The 27,402-nt window shown below is 51.0% G+C and overlaps 1 protein-coding gene across 2 annotated transcripts in view; it reads right to left on the bottom strand.

Annotated features, from left to right (window-relative positions):
- exoc4 (exocyst complex component 4) overlaps window positions 1–27,402 on the bottom strand; it is a 149,897-nt gene that overhangs the window by 85,896 nt on the left and 36,599 nt on the right. For both annotated transcript variants that reach the window (XR_004766012.1, XM_035424698.1), the window contains exons 8-10: window positions 26,704–26,849; window positions 26,420–26,508; window positions 6,645–6,741 (exon numbers count right to left, since the gene is read on the bottom strand). Coding sequence is in view for 1 of the 2 variants with exons in the window: in XM_035424698.1 (XP_035280589.1) it covers window positions 6,645–6,741; window positions 26,420–26,508; window positions 26,704–26,849 (332 nt within the window). In the remaining variant the exon portion in view is untranslated. The remainder of the gene's footprint in view (window positions 1–6,644; window positions 6,742–26,419; window positions 26,509–26,703; window positions 26,850–27,402) is intronic.

The following is a 27,402-nucleotide window of genomic DNA, read 5'->3' as shown; positions in this document are numbered from 1 at the left end:
AGAGCTGCATTCAGCCCGTCACAGAACCCGTCATTCAGCCAGGGTCAATTTTCTGCACGTCATATTTAACAGGTTCCAAAAGCTTGAACTTTTAAGCAGTGTCGGATAATGTATTAACACTGTGAGAAGTTTAGTCAAAATACCTTCAGGAATATCACCATTCATTTGGCATTGGGCATGTATCGACCTTTATTTCTCGAAATAGTTGCTAGGTAGTGTTTCTTGAGCCCTTTTCTACAACCTCCACAGTTTTAAAGGCTGTTGGGGTCACAGCATTAAAGTCAGAGAAAGCAATTAACACCTCCCAGTGATGTCATCCCAAACCATGATTTTCACACAGCCAAGGATCAAGACCTTTATTCCACGCAATCTCCTTACCGATTATAGCCTTCTCGCATTTAAATCGGCCATCTGATGCATCTCTGGTGTTAAAAATAAATATTTTCCCAATTAAAACGAGCTCTTCGAAACGAATGGTGCTGCTGTTGCAGATCAAATTGGTGCCCTTTCCCTCAAAAATACACGTCACTGGTACCTCACATGCTACTAATATTAGGAGATATGCCTAATAAACGCTCTGAATTCCAAATGCATAAGGTGTCCTCTTCAGTTCACTTCCAACTGCTGTATTACAGCAAATTTAACGGTCAAGATCAAACATCACCGGCATCATCATGATCCAGAGTGACGTGCTGGAGACCTTTGGTGCTGGGATTGACCGACAGGACCGAACTGCTCGGCCTATTTGACACGTTGAGCCTTTTCGCACATACAGCCTTTTGTTATGGAACTTTAAGAATCAGAGTTTTCATTTCAGAAAAGTTTGGCAAATTTCCTGCTCCAGACTCAGCAGCTTCATCAGCAAGCCACATAACATTACCGAGCTCATTGACTAGTCAGCCAAAGTTCACAAAATCATACCATTCTACTTCCATCCTTCATCCCTTTGTTACCGAATTTTCAGTATCTGACAGACGCCTGTTCACATGACATCATCAAGGGTGAAGGCTATCCACCCAGTAAAACAAGGGATAGTGATTGGCTGAGTGAACAAGAGAAACCGCTAGTGTAGCCAGAGGAGCTGATCCGGCAGTGCCACGATGTTTAAAATGTTCATAACGCCACACCAGAGCAAGGCTCCCGGGCTTGACTTGACAGAAACACGGCTGCAAGAAATTACTGCAACTCGGTTAATATTCCGGTCTCTGCTCCAACACTGAACGAAATTTGTTGACTCAGTTGAGCAAAGGCTTTTAAACAAAGCCTAAAAGTGAGGCACACACATTTGCTTGAACACAAAAATCTGTTTATCTTAATGGCAAAAAAAAAAAGAAGGAGAAAAAAATGCAAATCCTCGTTCTAATTTCACAGTGCTGGTAATTCTGCGGAGACTGTAACAGCCTAACAGCCTCCAACCGACACGAAGACTCAGATGAAGGAAACGCTTTTACCGTTCAGACACGGGAGAAATATGACCGCGCGTACGGGAGGAAAAGTGAGAGGAAAGGAAGAAAAAAAAAAGAGAGGAAGTTTTCAAACATGAACAGCAGCCTGAAGCAGAGATCCAACCCTGCTATAGGCTCCATTTACACCGAGCTGGGCAGCGTTCGGTTTTAGGGAGGTGTGCAGAGGGCAGAGTGAATGACAGACAGAGGATTTAAGGTGCTGGCCACGCCTCCCTACATCCACAGGGGTGGTGTTTCAGAAGACAGGGGGGGGGGGGGAGGTGGAAGGTCCTCTTGAAGAAACAGGGCACGGAACATTCATCCAAAAGCCCCAACCTTCCCTTCATAAAATTATTTTCCCCTAACTAAGGTTTCTCCACACTAGAGTACGTGACCTTTAAAGGTTGCTTCCCCGCACGTGTCACCACTCTCAGACAGGCTATGTTATATTTAGTCATCGGCACAGTTTGGAAACCCAGAACACAAGACGACTGAGTTACTGAAGCAAATTAAGTCCTTCATTTACAGGACAGGATTAACAAACAAAAAAAAAAACATCTACAGAAGAATCTCATTACTAAGATGACAGCTAGCGGTTAGCCTGCAGGAAGAGCTGGTTTGTGTCACTCCCTTGTCATGCACGTAGTGGGGACAGAGGCGTCACTGCAAACGAAACGAACACGAGGTTCCGTTGGCTCGTCCTACACGTCGCCTCCTGCTTCCTGCCAGGCTGTTTTCGGTCCCTAAACAGCTTCCCCAGATTTTTAAACCGTCGTGCTTAATTTCGCGCCCGCGGCAGGGGGCGTCCCGCCGACACAGGGGCGGCGCCGATCCCCAGCTAAGTACACGACCGCGTCCGCCAAACCGGCCCGCGGTGAGAGCCAGCCGCTGGTTCTGGAGAGGATGCAGCTGGCGGCGCCTTCGCCCCGCTCGCCTAATTTAACCCGCGGATCGACCGAAAAATCGCCTGAGCGAGCAAAACCCGCGACGCACGCGTTCCCTCACACCTGCGACCCGACCGGCCCGGAACTTTCCTCAGATGCAAACGCGCAGCGCTGTACTTAAGAGGCTCCCCGCTCTCTCTCACTCTCGCTCGCCCGCCCGCTCGCTCTCTCTCTCGCCCGCCCGCCCGCCCGCTCTCTCTCTCTCGCCCTCTCTCTCGCCTGCTCGTCCTCTCTCTCTCTCTCGCTCGCTCGCCCGCCCGCCCGCCCTCTCTCTCTCTCTCTCTCGCCTGCTTGCCCTCTCTCTCTCGCCCGCCCGCCCGCTCGCTCTCTGCAGATGTTCCCGCCGCGTCCCGCGGGCGTCTCCAGCTCTCTCTCTAATTGCTCTCTGAGTCTAATGAAGCGTGGCTGAAATTTACACTCCCCAGTGCCCCGGGGTGCTCTGAGCCCAGTGGTCAAACACCGCCAGTCTGTCAGGATCAGCGCCCCCCCCGCCCGTTCTCACCTCGCCCACCTCAGCCCCATGCCCCCCCACCACTGCCCCACACCCCCCACCCTCTGCCATGCCAGCCAAGGTTTCAGGCACAGCATGCAGCCTCTCTCGTCTCTCCCTCTCTCTCTCTCTCCTCTCCTCTCCTCCCTCGCCCCCCCCTCTCTCTCTCTCACTCTCTCTATCTCTCCCCCTTGCCCCCCCCCCTCTCTCCCTCTCCCTCCCTCCCTCCCTCCCTCATACACATGCACCTCCTTGTGCTAATCAGCCTGGAGGAAGCACGGGGAGGGGGAGATTACAGAGTAGCGCTGCGTCGTCCCTTCAAAATGCCAGCCCCGGTCAGGGTGGGGTGCGTTTAAATACCACTCAAATGTCAGCAGGACGCCCTGAGAGTCAAATGAAATTACCTTCTACCTGCTCAGGATCTGCTCGCCGCACGCTCAGGGTGTCTGTGCGCACGCACACGCCGCCATACTGCTGGCGTAGGTGAAAACACACACGCTCTCTCTCACACAAACACACACACACACGCACACACACACACACACACACACAAACACACACACACACACACACACACACACACGCGCGCACACACACGCACACACAAACACACACACGCTCTCTCTCACACAAACACACACACATGCGCACGCACACGCCGCCATACTGCTGGCGTGGGTGAAAACACACACGCTCTCTCTCACACGCGCGCACACACACACGCACACACACACACACACACACACACACACACACACGCGCACTTTTTTACGGCAAAGTATCAACAGGAGCAGCTCAGCTTTCAGACCGATCGATGGCGGGGTCTCTGAATCGCAGTCTCTCTCCGGCTGGAGCGCCCGTCTCCGACGACACCGCGCACAATGAAAACAAAGCCTTCCGCAGAGCCCCCGCATCGACCGCCCGGCCGCCATCTGATATTCACAAAACAAAGAGGGGAGCGAATCGGATGGATTTTTTCTGATGTAGTGCGCTTTCAGTGGATTGCATTTCCTCCCCGCGCTCTGGCTCTGGCAGTGGGGCCTCGCCGCCGCGCTGTCCGTCAGCCCGTAGGGGCCGAGCACCTGATTGGACGGCGGCAGTCGGTGGGCGGAGCTCCGCCGAGGCGGAGCACCTGATTGGACGGCGGCAGCCGGTGGGCGGAGCGCGAGCTCCAGCTCCTCACGCCGCGTCCGGGATCACAGGGGACGGAGTTTTAATTGCGCTCGTGCGGGCCGGGGGGTCGGGGTCAATTCGGAATTCAATCAGAACGCGCCAGAAACCCGCTGAATCGGAACCGCCATTCCAGCGCCATATCTGGACCATCTGAAGCACACGGAACCCGAATGAAAGATTTTCATAATGCAGCGCTGAATAAATAGAATCGCACGTTTAGCCATAATTGCATTTCATGCAAATTCCATAAAAGTCATTTTCAAAGCATAAACTAGATTTAACAGACTGGGCAAAACGTATATACATACACAGATGGTATGCATACATATTTACATGCAAATACATAAAGTGCACACACACACCCACACATATATGCATACATAATCTGTATGAGTGTGTATTTATAATTGTGATTGCACAGCGACTTTTTAATGTACAGATAGCATTGAAATAACTGGCTTATGGGGTAGCAGACTAATGACTAAAGTAGCACCTTGCAGTGGAGGCATATTTACATTTATTATTTTATCATTAATATTTATTATTAAGTCATGTTGTGTTTAGCCCCATCTCCAGTGATTCCTGTGCAGCCTGTTAGCGTAGGTCAAAGTGGGATCTTTTTCAATTCTGAAAAACAGGGAATTTTTGTGAGCGCACGAGGCATATGATTGTACTCTTAAAGTGCCATTCAAAATCTAAACCGGGGGAAGGAGGGTCCAGGACTCCAAGTCAAATGACTCTGAGCGATACCGCCGTCCGCCGCTCGTAACGTTCTCCTGGCGGAGCGCGTGATACAAGGGGACGTTAGCGGACCGCGGCGACGGTGAAAAGAGAACGGAGGAGGAGGAGGGAGTGGGGAGAGGGGCTGACAGAGCTGTCTGAGAGCCACGCGGTCAGAGAGAGGAGAGAGAGGGAGAGAGAGAGAGAGGGATCAATCTCACAGGGTCACTCGTACGGGCCCTGCTCTGTGCGTTTGCTGTGCAGCGTGACCTCGGCCTCCCGCGTCTGTCTGTGTGTCCCTGAGCAGGGGGACCCGCCCAATCCTGCTGTATCCTGTGCTGTGCTGTGCAGTGTTGTGCTGTGCAGTGTTGTGCTGTACAGTGCTGTACGCTGTGCTGTGTGCTGCATGCTGTGCTGTGGGCTGTGCTGTGTGCTGTGTGCTGTGGGCTGTGCTGTGCTGTATGCTGTGCTGAGCTGTATGATGCAGTACTCATCATGTACAGTTCATTAAGCCCCTCCTCTTTATTTTTTCTTACTCCGTCTCACTACAAAACATTTTTTTGACTGCGACTTTGTACATGGGTGAGAACCTGAGGGACAGGGTCTAATCGTGTTTGTGTGAACCAGGGTCAGGGTCAATCCGCAACTCAATTACAACGTGCCGAGAAACTGCCGAAACGGAACTGTAATCTGAACTGAATACCTTGGGATATCTTTAATATCTTAAAAAAAAAATAAAAATAAAAAAATCAAATGAAAGATTGAAAAAATTGAATTATTTTCATAATATGTTATTGAATTCCACTAAATTCTAATCACCTCTGAAGCATAAACTAGACTAAATTGATTGAAGGAAAATGCATACACACACATATATAGGGCCTTATGGTTCCCAAGCACAGAGCTCTTTGCTTCCACGTAACGCCAGCACAAGTGCAAAGGTCAGGGATCGATGTTCAGTAATGCAGTCCCGAGAGAGACAGGGAGTGCGTGAAGTGCAGACTGGACTGCTGCCTGAGCTCAACGCTGCAGCCTCTGCCCTACGTTCAGGAGAGAGCAGGCGAGCGCAGGCGCCGCTGCTGTTCCACCAACCGGCCTGCAGGGGTCACTAGTGAGCAACGAGAGGATGTCATCCCGGCTGAGTAAAACTCTCCCTTCCTTGGCCATGCCAGACCCAGCCGTCTGTTGCCAGAGCTGGCACCGCCATGGTTCAGACTTAATACTAGGCCGCGGAGCCCACTTGTGTGCTAGAACAGTTGCTTAACAGGATGAGCCACTAAAATCATTCCATTTGATACTTTGTTCACATGAAAGCACATCCAGGTGGGAAAACGCAAATGAAAACACTTTCCTTAAATGCAAAATTCTGCAGTCAGACAGAAAGAAAGCACAGTGACAGCCGGCCAAACACTGGCAGTGCAGAAGGGTTCTCCAAGCAGCCCAAGGGTGTACACAACAAAGCAAGAAGGGTACTGACAATCAATGAAAGGAACAAAAACTCTCCTTTACAAACCTTCCTTTCAATCGAATGAATTCACTCCTAATTCAAATTCAAATTCAAGAATTCAAGGGCCAATTCAGTGCAAAGCAAGGTTCCATTTTGAACTGACCAATGATAAGAGCCACTGATGGAAAAAGGTCAAGGCTTCAGCAGTGGCTGACTCACTTGCACAGTCCTGCACTAACTCAGCCCTGAACGCCCAGGCTAAGCTGAACAAATGCAGGTTTAACCAAACACAGTCCCTTCCCCCTCCACCCCCCATTTAGGAAGCAGAAAGCACGGTTAACCTGCTCCCCCATTTTGCTCAGCTGAGCGTGTGAGGTCACACACGTGTGTGCGGTCACACGCGTGTGTGCGGAAGCGTGTCCTACCTGAGCAGGGGCTGGAAGATGACGGTGATGTTCCGCGCTCCCGGCTTGCACACAAACTTCATCTCCCCGCCCTCCATCAGGTTGTCGTCGGCCCCCCCTGGAAGAGCAGAGAGAAACGGGGGCCTCTTAAAAGGAGAAGGGGCCTGCGGTCGTCAGGGGAACGCAGCGCGGTCAGACCTTGGGGGGGGGGGGGGACGGGGGACGGCATGGGGTCTGACCCTGGGAGAGACCCCCCCCCACCGCTCACCTCCCCCGCTTCTGCAAATATTTTCAGCCCCCACAAAAGGATATGATGTCACAACATGAGCCGAGCGAGGCTCATCTGGGGATCAGCGCTCAGAGCGTAATAATGACTAAAGGTCAGCAAATAAGTGTGAGGCGCCATATTCTCCTTCAGCATAACAGCCCCTTCCTCCCACTTTCACCTGGAACAACCGCACTCTTTCACTTCCCCCTCTTTCCACCTCCCTCCCTCCCTCCCTCTCTCCGTGTGGCGAACCCGTCACCGGCGGCGGGGTGCAATGGCGGGAGAGCGGCGGCGGCAGGCTCTGACGGGCCCGGTCTGATTTAACGGACGCGTCTGCGCGGATTAGCGATGAAGAGCGCGCTGGATCTGACGCCCCCGCCTCCTTCGCCGCCGCCGCCGCCGCCGCCACCGAGGTTAATGAGAAAATCAGCGCCCCGCGCGTCGCTCAGGTGGAAGGCCCAAAATCACGAGCGCGCTTCCTTATTACCTCCAGCCACCCCGAAGTAATCCGTGTAATCGACCGGGGGGGGGGTGGGAGGAATCACGCGCGCGCTGTCAATAAAAGGACCCCCGAAGCAAACTGAGCATGCCCCAGCGGGCCAATGAATATAAACACAGGCCCGGTGTGTGAGCCGGTGTCGCTGGGTGACAATGTCATTCATTAGGGTCTCACAACACTTCTAACTGCGGGGGGGTTGGGGGGGGGGGGAGCGTCTTCGCTTGGTCGCGTCGCCTCTTAATAAGTCTACGAGAACAAATAGCCCTGCGGCCCCAAAATCGTATTTACCCAGCGCGCCCCGCTAGCGCCCTGCTCGCGGCCCGGCCTCGCTCTCCGCTCCTGAGAACTGTGCGAACCCGCTCGTTTTTCGCCGCTCTACATCAGGTCACGCGGCTCGGTGACGCGTCGTACTACCGCCAAGCGCGTTTCAACTCCCCGTTACATCTCGATACTTTTTTTTGTCCACGGCCGGTGATGATGACGAGTTCCGTGACGCGCTAGGTCCACATCGGGCACCGCCTGCGTGTGAACTACCGTCCACATCTGCTCCAACCCCACCAGGTACGTCCCTCTGATTCACCGCCCGCCTCTGCATTCAAGTGGATAACAGTCACTGGCCTTTCCAAAGCACTGCTTTCCCAGCCTTTACAATTTACAGCCTTTTTTTTAATGGAAAACCCTCTGTTGACTACCACAAATCATCTCCCAGCGCCCGGGCCCGCATTCTTCCCTTTATTTAAAAGGAGAAAGGATTCTGCACCCAATCCAAAAGCTTTTAGTCTACACACTTCCAATTGTTTCCATGAAATTCACTGCAGTGGAAGGCAAATCCTGTTGCTGAGTGGAAATGGAGCCCACGTCCAATTTTCTCCTCTCTCCCTTTCCCTCTCCCTCTCTCCCTCTCTCTCTCTCTCTCACGCCGTTCCTCACTGCCAATTTAATTAAGACTCAATTACGCCTCCAAAACAGAGCTGCTCCTCTGGCTGGGGCTCTGAGGGGGAGAGAGAGGGAGACAGACAGAGCAGAGTCTCCACCAGTCCATTTCCACCGGCTCCGTCGCTCCAAAAAAAACACACAGACGCAGGCACGCGTGCAAATAAACACATGCACACACATACACACGCACGCACACACACACATACACACAAATGTCTCATTAAAAAACACAAAAAAGGCCGCACCTACTCTAGTTTCTGTAAAACTAGAATACTTATAAACAAACGGGCAGGAAAGAGTGAGCGGATTTAAAAAGTGCGGAGGAGCTGCAGTGTGACAGTGACTGATGGAGCGCTGCCTTCCTCAGGACTGCCTCATCATCCTCACCCTGAGAGCCGAAGAGGAAATGGTCGTGACTATTAGAAAACAATCTGTTAAGTATCACCCAGCAGACAAATGAACTGACAGGCTTAATAGATGAATGGGGCCCCTTCTGAAGTCTAAAGAAATCACATTCATCCCCTGGAGAGCACCGCCAGATATGCCCGCACAACGCTATCAACCGACGACGATTAAAATATGAGATTGTGTTTCTGTGGTCTGCTCGGCGAGGGAAGAAAATGCAGTACTTATAGAATTACTCCTCGCATTAAATTAGATTTTTTACAGCCAAAACAGAAGATCAGTGGCCTTAAGATGTCGCAACCATTTTCAAAAACTGCATTAGTCTGCTGCCCATACTGGAAATGTATAAGCACATGCAACATGCAGCTGAAAAGAGTTTTTATTTTTAACCATCACAGAGCTCAACGTGTGATGATGCGTGTTTCTCGTGCACTGTGACGGCGCTAACAGGCATGCTACAACCCACCCGACGCACGCTCGACGCGTGCAAATCTGATCCATTTTCAAACGGTATTTAACAAGGACCTTTACTTTCACTGGGCAAACACGAGTATCCATATCAGAAATTCGGCGAAGGCTCTCTCGGTCCAGTGACCCCCGTGAGCACGGGTCGGCTCTGCGATGTTCATTAATATTGTAATTAAGTCCATTAACCCCACACCACCCCCCCCCCCCCCAGGTTCAGAATGGATTCTCCCAAGTAGACGATTCAGCTTCCTGACTGAAAAGCGGCTGGAGGACACATCCTACCACATGATTGGCGGGGAGTGGGGGCGGGTGGGTGGGTTAGGGGGTTCGTTGAAATGCGGAGACGCGTTTTTATTTTTGGTCACGGTTACCGTGCCGATAATTATGCAGTGTTTACCGATCTGAAGCGCGAGCGTGTGTACAGCGATTTGCATCTCCTGCCGCAGCGTGCTCTAGCAACATCGCAATTCATAGCACCAATCATTTCCAGCCAATAAAGCATTTTTAACTTGAATACATAATTGAGAGAAAATGACAGAAAGGAGAGAGGGAGAGAGAGACAGAGACAGAGAGAGCGAGAGCATTTTATTTTAAACCCATAAAAGAACAGTGCATCTGCAATGGATCCAAAAAAGAGCGAGCCATTTCGAATATTCTACCTTGTGCTAATGTCACGAGCCATCAATCTTAATGACTGTTCTAACACATACTGTACTGTACTTTTATTACAGTAATACCTTGAGTGAGACAGAGAGAGAAAAGGACAGAGTAAGTTGCAGATGAAAAGAGCTTCATAAAGAGAGGCGGTGGAAACTGATATGGACAGTATGGCTCCATTCTCTAATACCCACCATCATCATCATCTCAAGTCGAACCCAATCAAACAGCTGCTGGTTGAAACAACAGCTGGAAAAAGTAAGAAGGGTATTTCTTCGGCGTAAGAAAGGCCTGGTTCTGCGCTAATACCCTGCGGTGCTGCGAACTGTTTAAAATCGTTTTCGATTCTTTTTCCCCTCTCCCCCCCCCCCGACACCGCGCCGCGGTTACTTCGCGTCTCCGAGTCGCGGTCGGGCGGCGCGTGAGACACGCCGTCCCCGCCCCGCACGCGGCGCTCCCGCTAAAAGCTTGCACGCCGCCGCGTCACCGTGACCTTTCAGCGACCGGCCACCGTCGTGTCCGCGGCAACGAAGCCGGGGGGGGGCAAGGCCGTGTGTATATGCCCACTGCGATCAGACGGGATGCGGCTGGCTCCGGAACCCCTCTGCGGATCGCGAGGTGCCGGGGCGGGGCCCACGGGGGTGGGGGGGAGCGGGGCCCATGGGGGGGGGGGGGGAGCGGGGCCCATGGGGGAGGCGGGTGCGAACGCGTGCGCGCGAATGTGTCAAACAGGAGATTTCCCCAGGCGCACGGTGTAATCCTGGATTAGACACACGGGTGCACCCCCCACAGCGGGACAGAGGGCCAGCTTGGAAATGGGGTGTCTGCACATTATAGCACCCCCCCCAAACCCCCCCAAAGCCCCCACAAACATAATCAACCCAGTCAGTGACTTAGTGAAATTGCATTAGCTAAACTTTCCTGGGATTGACAAGAAGTGGTTTTGATCTGTAATGAATTCCGCCAAGATCTGAGGAAACAGGAGCTTCAGAGCCACATGTGACTCCATGTCTCTGCAGACAAGAGTGCGTGTGTGTGTGCATGTGTGTCTGAGTGTGTGTGTGTGTGTGTGTATTCATGTGTAAGTGTGTGCGTGTGCGTGCGTGCATGTGTGTGAGTGTGTGTGTGCGTGTGTGTGTATTCGTGTGTAAATGTGTGCGTGTGTGTGCGTGCATGCGTGTGAGTGTGTGTGGGTGTGTATGCATGTGTAAATGAGTATATGCGTACACTACAGGAAAAGGGGTCTCAGAACAGAAAAGCCCTTTGGTGCAGACGGCGGTAATCCCCCCCGGTTGAGCCGAGCGGCGGGGTCGTTGGCGTCCTGTCGCTGTGATCAGAAACGCCGGCGCCGGGCCGGCCGATCAAAGCGGTGCCCCCCCCACCGCGCCCCGCGCAGTAATCAAACGCACCACGGACAAAAAAACGAGAGAGCGAGGAGCGCCTAGCGCGGGGGGGGGGGTTCTTACCAGACGAACCACCCAAACACCCCCTCGACCAAAAATGGGCTTCCTGAGGCTATGCCTACGAGTCCACTCAATTCCCAATTACAAACATAAAGATGTGTTCTGACTTTGAGCAGGCTCCTTCCCTCCAAAGCACCTGTGTACCAATGCAGATACAGCACGATGTGCTACGGTACATGTGGCTACAGGAGACGGATACAACTGAAAATAAGAACAAAGATCACTTTGTGAAGAATAATCTGGTGACGTACACTCATATGACCTCTGGAGGCATAACTTCACAATAAAAGCCACTTATGCGATACGTCTATTTTCTTGCTAAAGATCACAAACCCATGAATACTGATACTCATCACTGTAAAGCCAGCAGGTTATCAGAAAGTAAGTGAACTATCACTTTAAAAGGTGGGGTACATAAAAGCTCCTCATAAAATGAGCTGAGGGCTCAGATATTTTGGGAACCGTCTCTCTATAAGACCACTGACCATTTCAGAAATTCATTTCCACGGGTAAGGGGGTCAAACTTCCGAAACGCGGGCAGCGTAGTCAACGCAGACAAAACCGGGGAAGCTATTTTCCCCGGCGAGGGGTAAGGGCAGCAGCAACCCGCGATCCTCTCCGGAACGTTCCGCTGCTCGCCTGAGCTGAGCCGGACCGCTCGAGCTCCCAGTTTTTATTTACCCGAAATGTGTAAAGGTCACCGGGCCAGAGTGCCTGTCATCACAACGGCCTGGGGGGGCGAGGGGGGGGGGGCGCAGAGAGGCAAACCCGACGAGCAGAACCTCCAGCGCTAATAAGATCAGGTGAATTCAATAATTCATGAGCGCCGCAGACGCCTGGTTATAATTCCGCCGCACTGTCGCCACATGCGATTGGCTCCTAATGAGCTCCTTCTATTATTAAAATTAATTTGAGGGGGATGATATCCGAGCCCTGGCCAGCAGACTGTAGAGGCGAGCTGGGAAAATTGTTGACGACACAGGATAATAATAATTAAAAATTTAAAAAGGGGAAAGAAGGGAGGAGAAGAAAAAAAGAAAACCTGTAAATTGAGTTGGATTAATTATTGAGCGCTGGATGTCACATGCCACACCAGCTTGGCTGCTCGGAATGCGTGCACAGCTGTCTGTTAGCAAACCCCCCCGCCTCGCCCCCCCACCCCACCCCCTCCCGCCCCCGCTCAAACAAAAAACACACACAAGCCATATGCTTGTTTATTTGTTTTCTCCCATCAAGTTCACAGGACCTTTCAGAACTCGTCACTTTCAGGACTCTGACGTCCTGTGCTTCAACGAAACCATCCAGGGCTGCAAAATAACTCCGTCGTCCTCCTCACGGAACTCCTCGACCAAACTTCACTAAATAATATTATTATATTTTTCCTCTGTAATTCCGCACGCCGAGCGGTTTCGCGGTTTTCGTCACGGGGGCGGCGAGCGCCATCGCGGTCTGCCTTTGGCTTCGCCGCCGCCGCCGCCAGACGGGCGTCTTGAAATGCCGCTCACGTTCCGAGCAAACAACGGTTTGTTTGTCCTCCCTTCCTGAAGGTGTCCTCGGCCACCTTCTGTGCCGCGCGGCTCCAGGATTACAGGCCGTATGGAAGAGGAGAGAAAAAAAAACCAGCAACAGATTTACCCCCGACAGAGAGCTGAGGGAATACCTGCGGCTAAAAGGAGGCCCCAGAATGCACTGCGGTAGCGACCACGCCCGCGTGTCATGTGCAAGAGAGCGGCAGTTTGGAGGCTTTGTTGCTACATGGCTAAATCTTCGCATAGAAAACTTCAAAACCTGGAAATGCTGCTTGCATTTAACAGTGAACAGGACAGGGACACAGTCAAATGTCCAGTGTTAAATCAACTCCTACAGAGTTTATGAGTGTACCCTATGGCCAGAGTTGAGTTAACACTGGACATTTTACTGCGCATGCATGTACGGACAGTGAGTGTCTGAACTCAGAGAGGCAGCAGAGCAACCCTACAGCTAATCTGACTGCTCTCTCATCAGCCAGCGCACACTGAACCACCTCAAATCTCTACAGGTACAGGCTAGCAGTGTACGTCCACAGCACAGCCCTTTCTATGCATACAGGCCTTTTAGAGCTATAGTACATAATTCCAGTTACCGAGAGTAAAGGGACCGACTAAACTTAGCACTGCACTGGGTTCATCACAGTGTTAATTAGTGCTGGAGTGGGTTCATCACACTGGTCATCATTACTGCATTGGGTTCATCACAGTTAATTAACGCTGCGTGGGATTTATCACATGTTCCTCCATGCCTCTCTCAGGCTGGCCAAGCGTTTAAATTTTATTGGCCGGCCAGGATTCCACACGCAGGATCGGGGGGGAACTCGCATCAGGCTCCAGAGTACGCCTGTTGATGACCAACTTGAATGTAAAATACAGGATGGATCTTCTGGGTCAGTTCTGTTGATGCCTTAAAATGGTCTGCACTACCATGTTTAATACCACATCAGGTTCGTGTTGTGAATAACTGGAGCCGTTCAGGACAGCCTGCTCCGTGAAATGAAAGAACAGTCCGGAACCTTCTGAAAGAACACGGCCGTTAGTGAGAACACAATGAACGTAGTCATAGGCGGTAGAGCTGAACTGAGAGCCCAGGTTCGGTCATACGGCCAAACCAGGTGAGAGGCTCTGCACAGTCTGCAGTACTCCTTTAGAAAGTTTTCCAGCGGCGCTCGCAGTTCAGAGGAGACAAATCCATCCTCCCCGGAACCCGTCTCCTTCCGTGACCCGCCGCCTCCCGCACTGACGCCGTTTCCGTAATTAACCTAGCCGCCGCGGCGAGAGCGCTCCGGCCGCGGCGGAAGAGCAGGCGTCAGCGGCGCCCTCGCTCCGCTTCCCTCGCCCGCCGCTCGTGAGGAGTCTAACGATGCCCCCAATCAGCGGCGGGAACACTGAAGGTAAGCGCGTCCCTGCTGATGACAGCTCTCTGCTGATTACAATTAACACCGGGCGGCAGGCTGGCCCCCCCCCCTCATCCCCCGCCCGCCTCCCCCACCCCCCGGCACGGCTCTCCTCCCCAGCCTTCATTACAGACCAGACGTCTGTTTACGCGCAGACAGGCCATCTGACCTTATCAAAGAAATGAAGAGGGTTTTTTTTTGCTTCCGATACAATTTCGCACGCGTAAATATTTGAAGAGTCTGATGGAAAAGAAATCACAGTCGGACGCCGCCGCGCTTCCAAACCACTGGAGGGGGAGAGCTGGGGGAAAGGACAAAAAAAATAAAATACTTCTCACCTAATTAAATGTATTTGGCCAGTAAGGTCTCGCTGTAGCATTTATGTTCTTAGCACGAGGTTTTATTTTGACCCCGTGCACTCGCATAATTGCGTTTACGGACCCCTGACATTTAGCGAAATGCTAAACGGGATCATAACGTAGCCTTTTTAACCAACTTCATCGCACGTTTTCTGCCCGTCTGGAACACCCAGGCGTATCTGCAATCCCGTCGTATTGCTGCCGCGCAGATTCTAGGAAGCACAGGGGAGCCCAGACTGCGCCGCGAGCCGCTGCCTGCGCTGTCCAGGTGCCGGACCAGGCGGGCCGCTGTGTCAGAGGGGTAGGCTTCACGCGCAGCCGCCACAGGCCGGCGGCAGGCACCCCACCGACAGAGCAGTCGCTCCGGTGCCAAGAGACGGACACGAGGGCCACAGCGTCCTTTTTAAAAAAAAAACGACGCTTTTAAAAAAAGATGAATAACGTCCGTCCCCTCATACACCGCCGTCAGCGACCGCGCTCGGCTGGCGGCCAGATCATCAAAAGCCGCTACGCAGCAGACGCCGCAAATCTCCCCGCCTAGCCGCAGCTCAGAAAAACCCAATTTCAGCGCGTCGCTGCCCCATTCAGAAAGATCACAGGCACACACTCCACCGCCAGTTCAGCATCAGCCTAATTCGACCGCGCGCTTCCGCCGGAATCCGCCGCGCCATTTTTATCAACGGCAGCCCTGATTAAAGATTTAAAAAAAAAAAAAAAAAGAATCAAACCGTGATGTTATTTCGGAGATAAACATCGGCGTAAAATTACCGGTGAACAAAGTGCATATGAGGCAATCAAACGCAGCCATCGGCTGGCTGCCTCTTTATTTTCCCCGCGCGATTTCCATGGTTTCAGAAAAAGCGCACGAGATCCTGTGTTTACTAAAACGCGAACACAAACGGCATGTCAGGAGCTGTGCTCTAATCTCACCGCTAATCTTAAATGACCAGCCAGCGGCTAATTAAAGTCACACGATTTAGTTTAGTTCATTTGTTTATTTTACAAAGATAAAATTTTTGAATTTCTTTTGAACCATTCTTTTGGACAAAAATAAAAATACAGAAAAGGTTTCACCCCACCTCAACTCGCACCATCCCAGTGAACATTTTTCTGGTGAAAAGTCGGCTACGTTTCGTTGAATAGGGAAAGTTTTCTAGTCAACTAGGATGTAGCCAGGCTATATCTGGGTAAAACCTTTTATGCCAAAACGTCTCTCAACCTCGATTTCCACCACCATAATCGCGAAGATTGTGGCTTCTGCTCACTGGGATAGCATCCTAAGACCACTATTGCTAAATGAAACAAACTAATTTAAGGCAGGAGTACACCTGTAATAATTACAATCGCATTTTTTAATTTTCAGACCTAATGAGGTGCAGGTAAATACCACTTTTGAGCAGAAATGCAACACCGGTCTGTGATTTGATCTGATTTCCCCAGACCCCATAACCCCCAGATGAGCTAATTAACAGCCCTTCTCCCTACACGTCACATGTCACGTCCATAGGAAAGACAGCCGAGAACGAGAATAAACAAACACCACTGGCATTGACTCACCGGTTGAGATCTATATCACAGAAGCGTTTGACAGGGCCACAGTGCGGCCTGTGATTCAAACCCGTGGCCCGCTGGTTCAGAGCCCCGTGTCTGAGAGAGTCAGAGCGGGGGTGTCAGGGAACAGTTCCCTTCTGTATCATTACCGTTCTGAAACAGGGCCTTTGAGCAAAGGGACAGAGCGGCAAAGCGTCGGCAGCATTCTGCCAAAGTAACTAAGGATCAGAGAGAACTCTCCGCCTGTTTACCTCTTTAATAGTTGGTGCTCTCCTCTCGTTCACAAGTGAAACGGGGGTGTGCAAAATTTCTAAACGCAGGACCCATCCCAAAGGGATCATTCTGCGAGGTACACGATGTACCTCCAAAATGGATTCAAATATGGAACAACAAGCTCGATATATCATTATGTACATTGGCCAGTGCAGCATGTAATTTCAATGCGTGAATGGCTACAGAGAGGCTGTAATAAAGAATGTGTATATACACACACACACACACACACACACACACACACACAGACACACACAGACCTGCCGCCCCACCCAGACCCCACCGCACCGCTCCCAGGACCCCCATATGGGCACAGACGCACAGTTTTGGGAAGCCGGCGCTCGAGAACGACGGGAGAGCGTTCACAGAGGTGGCAGCGGATTCCACTCACCCCCCCCTCTCTACAGGTCGATCGCTCTTCCCCCAAATCGGCCGGCTGAGTCTTGGGCAGAATGTGGCTTATTTACCCTGGATCCGCTCCATTCTGTCTCCTGTAATGAGCTTTCCCCCCCCCCCCCCTTCAAAACATCCCTCCCCCCCCCTCCCCCCCCCCTTCCTCCGACACACAAAAAAACCACAAACCATTGAGCTATGGCGTGTTGCAGCAGCGTAATGAAGACTAAATTAATCTTTTAAACAACCCTCCCGTACGCGATGTACGGCAGCGGGCGCGGCTGATTGGCTCGGTGTATTGAATGATGAACGGAGCTGGGTTTATATTGAGCGTCAGCTCCAGACGCAACCAATACTCCCTTCACACAGAAACAAACACCCAGCAGTCCTCTGCAAAGAGAAAGGAAGAAAAGAAAAACAACAGAGTCTTATTTGTTTTATTTAATTTAGCGAGAGAACAAGGCGTTTGGGGGACCGGGGGGGGGCGAGGGGAACGAACGAACGGCGAGAATAAGAGACGGCGACATGACCGGAGTAATTAACTGAGCTTTATTTCCTCCTTTTGTCCGCAAATTGAAACCCTACAGAGGAAATAATTTACCTGATGAACGCTAACGCCGCTAACGCCGCTAACACTCGGGCGCGGCGACAGATTCGGCCGGCGTCTGATTTCCTCCGTTTAGGCGTGCGTTTGGCGAAGCCCGGGCCGAGCGGCATCGTCGCCGAGCGCCACGAGCACCAGCCCGAGCCCGACGCTTGGTGAACGCGGCGGGGACTAAAGAGGGCGCCCGTCGATGCGGGTAACGCGGCGAAAACCTCGTGCGGAGAACGCCGCCGACTCGGTGCCGGAGCTGAGGGTTCAGCACACTCCCTGTCCCGGTGAAAGCGCTTCCTCTGCTCCCGTGTTTGAGTGGCGTCCAGGGGAGGCCCGCCCCTCGCGCAGTCAGAACAGGGTCCGGGCTGACCTCATTTCCGTTTTTTTGGTGTCACAGTCCCCGCGCGCTCGTTCACTGGTTCCAGTGACTGCTCTGCTGAGCAGTATCACAGAGCCGGTCCCACTCAGAGATCAAAGCTCTCATCTCAGTCCGCTCTTTGTTCTCTGTTCCTTCTCTGGCATGAATAAAATGATTTATGGTTTTTAAATTCAGTAGCTGAAGTTCGTAATGTGTAATCTAACAGGCAAGATGATCACTCACCATTGGTTTAGACTGCACACACACACACACACGGACGTGAACGCATACTCATGAATATACATGCACAGACACACACGTGCACACATGCACGCATGCGCACACACGGTCACACACATGCGTGCACACACACACACACACACACACACAATACAAACACACACACAGGCCACTTTCCCAAAAACAGGCCATTCTCGGTGTGCAGATATGTTAATAGTGGCTAAAACACTGAAGAACTAATTTTTTTTCATTTTTACATTGTCACAATTGAAATGAATAAAATGAAATCCCTGAAAGGGGGCGGGGCGATTCTGAAAGGACACTAAACTAAGAAATTCAGATCACATTCCGCAGCCCAGACAGATGAGGGGAGAAGCATCACTACGGTCCAGGAGCTGCACACACAAGGGAAGCGGAATTGAAAGAAAAACTCTCTCTCCCAGTCTGCTGCTCGAGTTCTCAGAAGTCCTCCTGAGGATGAGGAGTACTTCTGAGAACTTGAGCAGCAGGCGTTTGGACGACACAAGATAATGCGGACCGCACTTAAAAACAGCAGATTCTGACTCCTGATGAAAATGCCCCCAATTTCAGAAATGACATTTTTCCACTTTATTTATGTTTATCACATCGCACTGAAATGTTTGCCTTTACAATGATTTAATTGTTTTTACTAAATCGGCCTCTTATCATTTTAATCACACGGCGTGATTACATAGAGCAGCGCCGTAACAAACAAAAGAGAATTCGCTGGAACAGATTACGTGCGTTCCGACAATGTGTCCTTCTGCCTTAGCAGCTGTGTCAATAATTCCCCCGACCGCAGACCATGAATCGCATCCAGCTTTCTGTTTACGCAGGCATATTCTATTGAGCGCAGGTATTAATTTAAAGACTGATCAATTTCACATTAATTTTTCATACAGTGATGTTTAAAGGCAGCAATCTGTTCTCCAAAAAGCAATAAGTTTGAGGCGGGAGCTCAACAAACAAGCGCACACTAGAAAGATGTTGGGGGGCGGGGGGGTGGGGGGGGGATTTATTATTCTGAAAGAATATGAGGGGTAATGTAGGGCCATCTGGGAGAGGTGGCTCAAAGAATAGCCCAAAACCTGCAGGGAGGGAAAAGCAAAAAAAAAAAAAATCCAAAAAAAAAAAAAAAAAAAAACCATCCAAAAAATAAAATAAAACTTTGAATAAGCAATACTTTTTTTGATGGTAGCTTTGCATCTGGCAAATTAGTTTTGTGATGAAATACAAATAAGCAATAACAATAATAAAACTGCTACTCATTTCAGAATTCAGGCAAACAATCGAGACTTATCCGTGACCAAAAGAAAATACAACTGTATACCACAAATTTCCCCTACAGGAAATCCCACAGGAGGAAGAGCGTCAGAAACACAAAGCCAACCAGCGTAGACACAAACGCGCCACGCTGTACTGCCGCTGTGTAGCACATCCGCGTAGCGACTGCCATTCGCGCCGTGGAGATGAGCCTTTTGCTCTGCGTGGCTCCTCACTGTTGAGTTCCTGTCCGCACAATGCTACTACTTCCTGTTAGAGCGCACTCATCACAATGGGATTGTCCCTCTGATAAAGGAGACTGTTACAGGATCTCTCACCGCAGTCATGGAGGCTGGATTATCTCTCATTCAAGTGCGCCGGTCTGTTCACGGGCGTAACATGTTATTGTAGTGTAGCTCTCACCAACTGACGCTCTGGCAGTGTAAAAGGACAGTGCAGTAGTCTAGCTCTAGAGAGTGAAGTACTCAGTCATTGACGTTTGCTATATAAAACTAATGTAACTACACTTCTGAATCGAATCCAGTAGAACAGTGTGTGTTAGAATTGTGTTAATTTGCGCATAAAATATACAATGGGAGCTTGTCAGTATCAAAATACAGAATGTTCATTTTTGTACCGCAGAGTTCATGCTCCATATCATATTTAGTATTTTCTTTCAGTATCTGGCATTTACTTTTGGTCACGAAATGAACAGTTTATTTGTTTGGCTAACTTCACACTTAGTGGTTATGAAGGGGCCTTATTTTTAATGTTCTCCACTTCCGTATGTAAAGCTGAATAAGATGCAAAGTGACAGTACCATCACGTCAAGCAATGTATTTTAAATTATTTTCAGAGAACGTATCTATTCCAGTCAATGACAACTCTCTCTCTCTCTCAGCCCATCTCTTGTTTATGCATTTCTCCCCCTTCCCTGCCTCTTCGATAGAGCATTTTCCACAGTCCCCCTTACACTCCCAACCTGTTTCTGTCCGGCTCCACTGTCTCTACCCTGATGGGGAAATAGCAGTAAATTGGCCCTGGGACATTCAACACAATCAGCGTGCAAGCTCCAGGTCGGGGGGTGGGGGGTGGGGGGTGGAGGGGAGGGCGGATGAGTGCGCCTGGGGACCGGACCGGCTGAGTAATGAATGGGTTGCGACCGCCACCCGTCTCAGGTCCCATTTAAATCAAAGCGGGGGGAGAGAAACTTCGCGTCTCTCCACCAAACCCGTTATCAGCCGCGCGGTGGCGAACGCGCCGCGGCCGCCTCGGGACCGCCCCATCAGAGGCGCCGACGCACCGCGGCCCTTTCGCCTTTAACGGCAGCGAGTCCGCCCACCTCGTCCAGGGCACCGCTGCCGCGACTCCGCCCACCTCGTCCAGGGCCTCGCTGCTGCGACTCCGCCCACCTCGTCCAGGGCCCCGCTGCCGCGACTCCGCCCACCTCGTCCAGGGCACTGCCGCCACGACTCCGCCCACCTCGTCCAGGGCACCGCTGCCGTGACTCCGCCCACCTCGTCCAGGGCCCCACTGCCGCGACTCCGCCCACCTCGTCCAGGACCCCGCTGCCTCTGCGCCGTCGGGGCTAACGAGCGGCCGTAAGTTCTGCGGACCCGGCCTCGTAAACCTCTGACATGGCGCTCTACTGCACGCGCTGCAGGGTTTTACATCCATTACAGCAGCGCCGTGGCTAGCGCCCGGTACTAAACAAAAAAAGACCGATTTCACACCCTGGATCGTTTTCCTGAGTTGTGCAAACGTTTTTTTTATTTTTTATCTTGACCTGAAAATTCGTGCTTGGTTGAAGTTCTCATAGTGACAAACTAGCGTCGTTTGTTTAAATAATACTGTTAATCAACAAAACAATACCGGTTAAAAATGCGATACCAAATCTATCCTTAGATTAATCCTAATCATAGGCTACTTGCCTACTGTTTATTTCCTTTCCAAACATACTGAACTTAAGCAACAGTGTATTCCCTCTTGGTTCTCTATCACAAGTCCTAGAAGATACTGAAGTCATTTTCCATCATGTCCACATGCTGGTACAGCTTCCCATTAAAATGCAACGTTCCAGTTTGTGAAGCATATCAAACACGTATCAGGAGTTATTGCATACACACTTTATGAGTTTCTGTGTTTGTGGGCGCAGTGGTTAGTAAACTGGGCTTGTAAACCTGATTCACGGGCAGGGCACTGCCACAGTGCCCCCGAGCAACACACTAAAAACCTCAAGTGCTTCAGTAAATATCCAGATGCAGCTGTATAAACGGGATCGCATGTACAGAACGTAAGCCGTGTAAGTCGCTTTCAATATCAGCGCCGGCAAAAATGCAGAAAATGTGAATGAAAATAAATAATTAATAAATAAATAAAATAAGCACGAACACATTTACAGAGCAGGCAAGTTCGTGAACTTGGCTCCTTTGGCACTCTTAAACATTCGAATCCATAACATGAGTGAGATGGAGAGCGGAGTGCGGGAGGGATTCCTGCGACGCGTGCGCCTGCGCGAGCCGGCTCGTCGCAGAGCAGGGGAGGGGGCGGGGCCGCGCAGGCTAAGCGCACGCAGAGGAGCAATGCTGCTCGGCACGGCCATCGGGAAACAATGTGCGCAGACACAACCCGTCACGTAGCGGGCGATCTTACTCCTCTCCCGTGGCAGACTTTGACAAATCACTCGATGCTAATCCACCCGGCGAACCACGACGGGAACAAGCGGCGTAATCCGCGCACGGAAGGTGGATCAATCACACGGCTTAATGACACTGAAGGAACCCAGACAGGAGAGGAAAAAAAATAAATACAAAATCGGACAGACAATCAATCATGACGTTGATTGGCTGGATTAACCGGAATTTATCAGGTACTTTCCCTTGGTTTCATTTTGAAAAGAGAAAAGAAAAAAAAAACCGCATCGACGTTTTTCACCCCCAACAGAATTTACCGTTAATTTCAAATTCCTATTATCTGCGGGATAAATCATAATAGCGAGGTCAAGTATTGAAAATCTGTTCCCGCAAAACACCCTTGTTAACCTTCAATGCCAATGAAGGAGTGCGGAGAGAATTAGATAACGATTATACGTTCTTCCCACATGAGAAGAAAAAAACAAACGGGGCAAGAAGAAAAAAAAAACACACACAAAAAGAGAACAGCTCCGTGGTAATGGTCGAGACCAATATCTCTGAGTGCCCGGCGCGTTCTAAGCCCCCCCCCCCCCCCCCCCCCCCCCGAGCCTGGACGTGACACGGCGAGCGTGCGGGAAACGGTTGTGACACGAAGCCAATTCTTAGCGCGCGGGCGAATTCCTCTCCTCTTTGTGTCAGGATGACAAGACGTTATCGTGCTAACCTTTAGCAGACGGCGGGGCAGGATTTCCATTATAAAAATGTCAGGCCCGCTTCTCATAATCCGGCAGAGGCGACGTGCTGTTTACAGACAGGGCCCGCGATGGACTCCAACACGCACCTGCACACTTCAATACCTTCTCTCTCTGTGAGACTTTTTAATTCTCGCCTCCTTGTGGCGGGCCGTGTGACGGAAAACAACGCTCCCGCGCTGATAGACCAGTCAGTCACTCCGCACGGGGAAGCGCTCTCAAGACGTCTGAAGCACTGGTTCGACACACAAGAACAAGGCTGAGGGTTTTCCTCGATCTCATGCGATTGTGCGGCTTTGTCCTGGAAACTAAAACTTCAGCCAGCGTTTTTCAGTAAAATAAGAGACTCGTGAACAATGAACATTTGAATAAAAATGAAAAAATAAAAAAATAACTTTTTTTTTTTTGAAGAACAAACAACACAGACTGCAGTGAATGTCCCCCAAAATAACCGCCATTTTTCTTCGATGTTTTTTGCATTTTTAACGGCGTTCGCGACGGCTCTCCCGATTTCAGGACGCGGCGACGCCTGTCACTCCGACAGAATTTGGGCTCGCAGGTGCGAGAGGGCGCGCCGAAACACAATAAAATCCCCCTAAATTAAGTTTTAATCAGTTTAACTCTCGGAGGTGTGCTTTAGCGGAAACGGCTGTAATTAAGCTGTGCACGCGCTGGGCGCCTTCTCCTCCTCCCGTAATGAATTTCCCCGCCACGCGATGCGTCTACGGGGGGGGGGGGGGCCTGGCGGGGGGAGCAGAGCGACTTGCTCAAAGGGGAGCGAAACATGAAATAAGCTCTTTGTCTCAGTCGCGGTTACAACAAACACGCGCGCTCGGGGAGACGGAGAGCGCTACGTCTTACTCAAAGAGACGCTATCAAAACACGGCTTCCTTCTTAAACAGAGGAGGCAGCGAACACGCCGTACGCGGGGCGCATCGCCCAGGTGCTGCCGGCGTGTTAAAAACTCCCGGACGCTGCCAGGTGATCCGGATTACGCCGGATGGCTGCGTCCATCTCAGCGGGACAGACAGGCATTCCGTGTGAAATGGGACGTAAATGAAGTTTTTTTATTTTTTATTTTTTTAAAACTCAATCGAGACCAGTGGGAATCAGAGGCATGCTGTGGGAAAAAAAACTGAAATGCTACCTGCATCAGCTGAACTTGTAAACTGGTTTGACTTGAACTGGCTCAGTGCGTTTGACTGAATCTACCCCTGGGTCTGCCACCTGTCATAATGGCAGGGCAATACAACAAATAAAAAAACTGGTTTTATCCCAGCACGGGCTACCCAGGGGTTAGCAGCAATGCCACAACATGCGCTCCTTCCAAAGAAGTGCTAGCACAACACGCTAACAGATGTCACCAGTGAGAAATGTGCATTATCGCTTTGGACAGGAGCCATCTCTCTCCTGTAGCACTGTGTGGACTCCTGTAGGGAGTAGCCCCAGCATTGCAGGTGAGCGTAGGAGAAGAGCACAAAAGCTTTAACCGCACTTCTACTGGTGAGGGGGTGCAGTTGGCACCGTGATGAAGACACAACTGAAAACAAAATGCGGAATTAAATGGGGGGAGGAAACTGTTTTCCAAAAGAAAGAAAATGAACAATTAACGTAGAGCTATGAACCCAGTCTTAATGCGGCAGAAGGCGGATCATCGTACACCCCCCGTACCCCCCCCCCCCCCACCTCCCCTCACCCCCCACCCCTCCACCCTTCCAGAGTCATTACGCCCCAAACTGCAGATGGAGGCGGAGATGAAATGGCGTGTGAAACGCGGTGGGCTGAAACGATATGAACCCCCCGCACACCGCCGTCGAAGGCCCGCTGCACCTGCGGCAGGAAGCCGCGTTCGGCGGCGGGCGATAAAACGCGTCGACTTAAATAAGCTCCGCTCCCGCCCTTCCCGAAACGTCTCCCTGCATCGCGGCTAAACGGCGGTAAGCAGGCACTTCGGTAGACAAATAATCACTCATCGCACAGTCGCTCAGAAATAAGCCCGTCGTTACTGCCTGGCACTGAAGCCTCCCGACTGCTCACACGCACTTTTCTTTCCCGGTATAAATTTCAACGCGCCGACGTTTCTCTCCGACGCCTCGTTCGGCGAATTCGCGTTTGTTTGACGATCTGCCTAAACAAATTTACCGGACCAGAGCTCCCGTATCGCTCAGCGACTCCCCGAGTCGTTCGCTCTCTCCGTCTCGCCCCCCCTGCCCCCCCTCCCATTAGCGAAGTGAAACAGTCTGTTAAACGAACTCTGATGCGGTGGAGTCTGCCCCTTTCGGACGCGTATAAACTCATAAATCATAAAAAGGTTAGCGGTGCATTAGCACCGGGCATTTCCCTGCACATGCTCTTCTCCTGCCCTCCTCCTCTCTCTCTCTCTCTCTCTCTCTCTCTCTCTCCCCCTCTCTCGCTATCCATTTCCAGGGCTGAGCCAATCATAAATCCATTTGGTAATCCTGTGTGTTACCAAGCAGCCAAATCTGGCAACCCGGCCCTACATTTCAGCATCTCACACATATAGGCTTCCTGGTATATCCATATGTTCATGCGTATACCCATTCCAAAGATAATTGTAAAGACAATTACACTGTAAAGCTCTGAAATCCTGTTTATGTTTTATAAGTATTGCATTATAAAAGACAAGTACGGTAGTTCTTTCCATTTTAAAACACCGTAATAATGTGGTAAGTTAAATTTAATACAGCTATTCACTTCACCAAGAAATGCAGTCTCTCTAACGCACTTTAAGAAGTACAGAAAGTCTGTGAAACGATGTTTTGCGATGTACTGAAATGAAAATAAGTGGCAAGGCGGCCTGGTAAGTGGCCACATATTTTCATTCCCAACGGCACTCGCGTTAGCGCTGGAACAACGTGCTGGATCGTTAGCTTATTATGGAGTCTGCTGGCAAAAATGTCCACCAACCACATATAGAGCTATACTGTAGCTCGCTAATCTTTCCATTCCATTAATGCAAATGTCACATTTAAAAAAAAAAAACAATGGTGAGCCATTCACTTGCCTTTATGCTGACAACTGAATTTTTTACATTTCTTGCTAATAGAGACGGTCATGCTGCAGGCACAGACTGCTGGCACACTTTGGGCTGTTCAGGAGGAGGCTGCAGAAATCCAAACTCAATTAAAATACTGATCAGTGCTTTGAGAAGTCAGGTACTCCTCATAATTGAATCAATGGAGAACCAACTGAAGTTCAACCGACAAAAATGACAAACATCATTCATTACAGGCCATGGGAATTTACCCGTAGTCCCCTGTTCTTTGAAGTGTCACAGTTTGGAAATCCACGACCAAAAAACGGTAGCCCCTCAAACCGGACGACCAGTTTGTCCACCAAAATGCTCACGCTCGCTCATCAGTCCCCATCCCCTCAATGTCTCGACCCCAGGGCTGCCCAACCCTGGTCCTGGAGATCAACCTTCCTGCAGGTTTTCATTTCAACTCCAAATTGGCACACCTGACTTGACCAATTAGCAGCTCTACAAGATCTCCAAACGAGGCGTACTGTATTGGGAATGGAGTGAAGACCAACAAGATGGCAGATCTCCAGGAAAGGGATTGGGCAGCCCTGCTCTGCCCTGTTCCCTTTATGACCTCCATCCCTCCATTCCTCCCTCTGTCCCTCCCCCCTCCCACCTCTCCTCTCCTCGCCCCTCCCCTCTCCCTCCCCCCCCCCCCTCGCCCCCTACCTCCCTCCCTCCCCTCACACTCACCCTGCAGCTCTCCGCTCTTGCTGTAGAGCTCTCTCCTCTGCTCCCGCAGGTAGGCGCTCATGCTGATGGCGTGGGACGAGGACTCGAACCTGCGGGGGGCAGCGCAGGGTTACGCAGGGGCCTGTTATGCCTGGGTTTGTGTGTGTGTGTGTGTGTGTGTGTGTGTGTGGGCGAGCGTGTGTGTGTGTGTGTGTGTGTGTGAGTGTGTGTGTGTGGGCGAGCGTGTGTGCGTTTGTGCATGTGGCTGGGTGGGTGAGCGGGCACCGCGGCGGCCCGTCTCTTACTTGAAGAGGGACTGTTTGGGGCGCTGCGGCCTCTTCTTGGCGAAGAAGGCGCCGAAGTCGCTGGCGCTGCTGGCGTAGGAGAGCTGGGCCGAGGGCTCGGCCGCGCTGCGCGTGTTCTTCACGTCCAGGTAGTCCATCAGCAGCACCTGCAGGGGGCCAGCGCCACGTCAGCGTCTGCATCACCCAGCACAACACCCAGCACAACACCCACCACAACACCCAGCACGGCGGCCATCTTGTGCAAGGCAAGGGACGCGCTTACGCCCGGGTAGGGCAAGGGCCTGAGGCTCGTGTTGGTTTACAAGCAGCCAAAGTGCGTCTACCCCTACACACACACACACACACACACACACACACACGTTTCAGTCCATAACACAGAGCTCCAAAAAAGAAATTGGAGGCAGTGTGTGTGTGTGTGTGTGTGTGTGTGTTTTCCCCACTCGTTACAAATTTTTCAGTATACTGCCTTTGTCAGTGAATTGATAATATATGGCGAATACTGAGTTGCATAATAAAAACTGGATTGTGTATCCTGTATGAATGTAGAAACTGAATTCCTCTGGGTTCATAAAGAGGCATAAAACAGAGCTGAAACAAAAGTGAAATCCATCACTGTGAATTTAACAGCAAACCAGCACGGTGATGATCACATGACCTGACACAACTTCGTAACACGTGCAATACAAACGCAATTCCATC

Source organism: Anguilla anguilla, chromosome 7 (genome assembly GCF_013347855.1).
Source record: "Anguilla anguilla isolate fAngAng1 chromosome 7, fAngAng1.pri, whole genome shotgun sequence".
Lineage (NCBI taxonomy): Eukaryota > Metazoa > Chordata > Actinopteri > Anguilliformes > Anguillidae > Anguilla > Anguilla anguilla.
The sequence above is the reverse complement of the archived record's forward strand: the minus strand, read 5'-3'. Positions and strand labels throughout refer to the sequence as shown.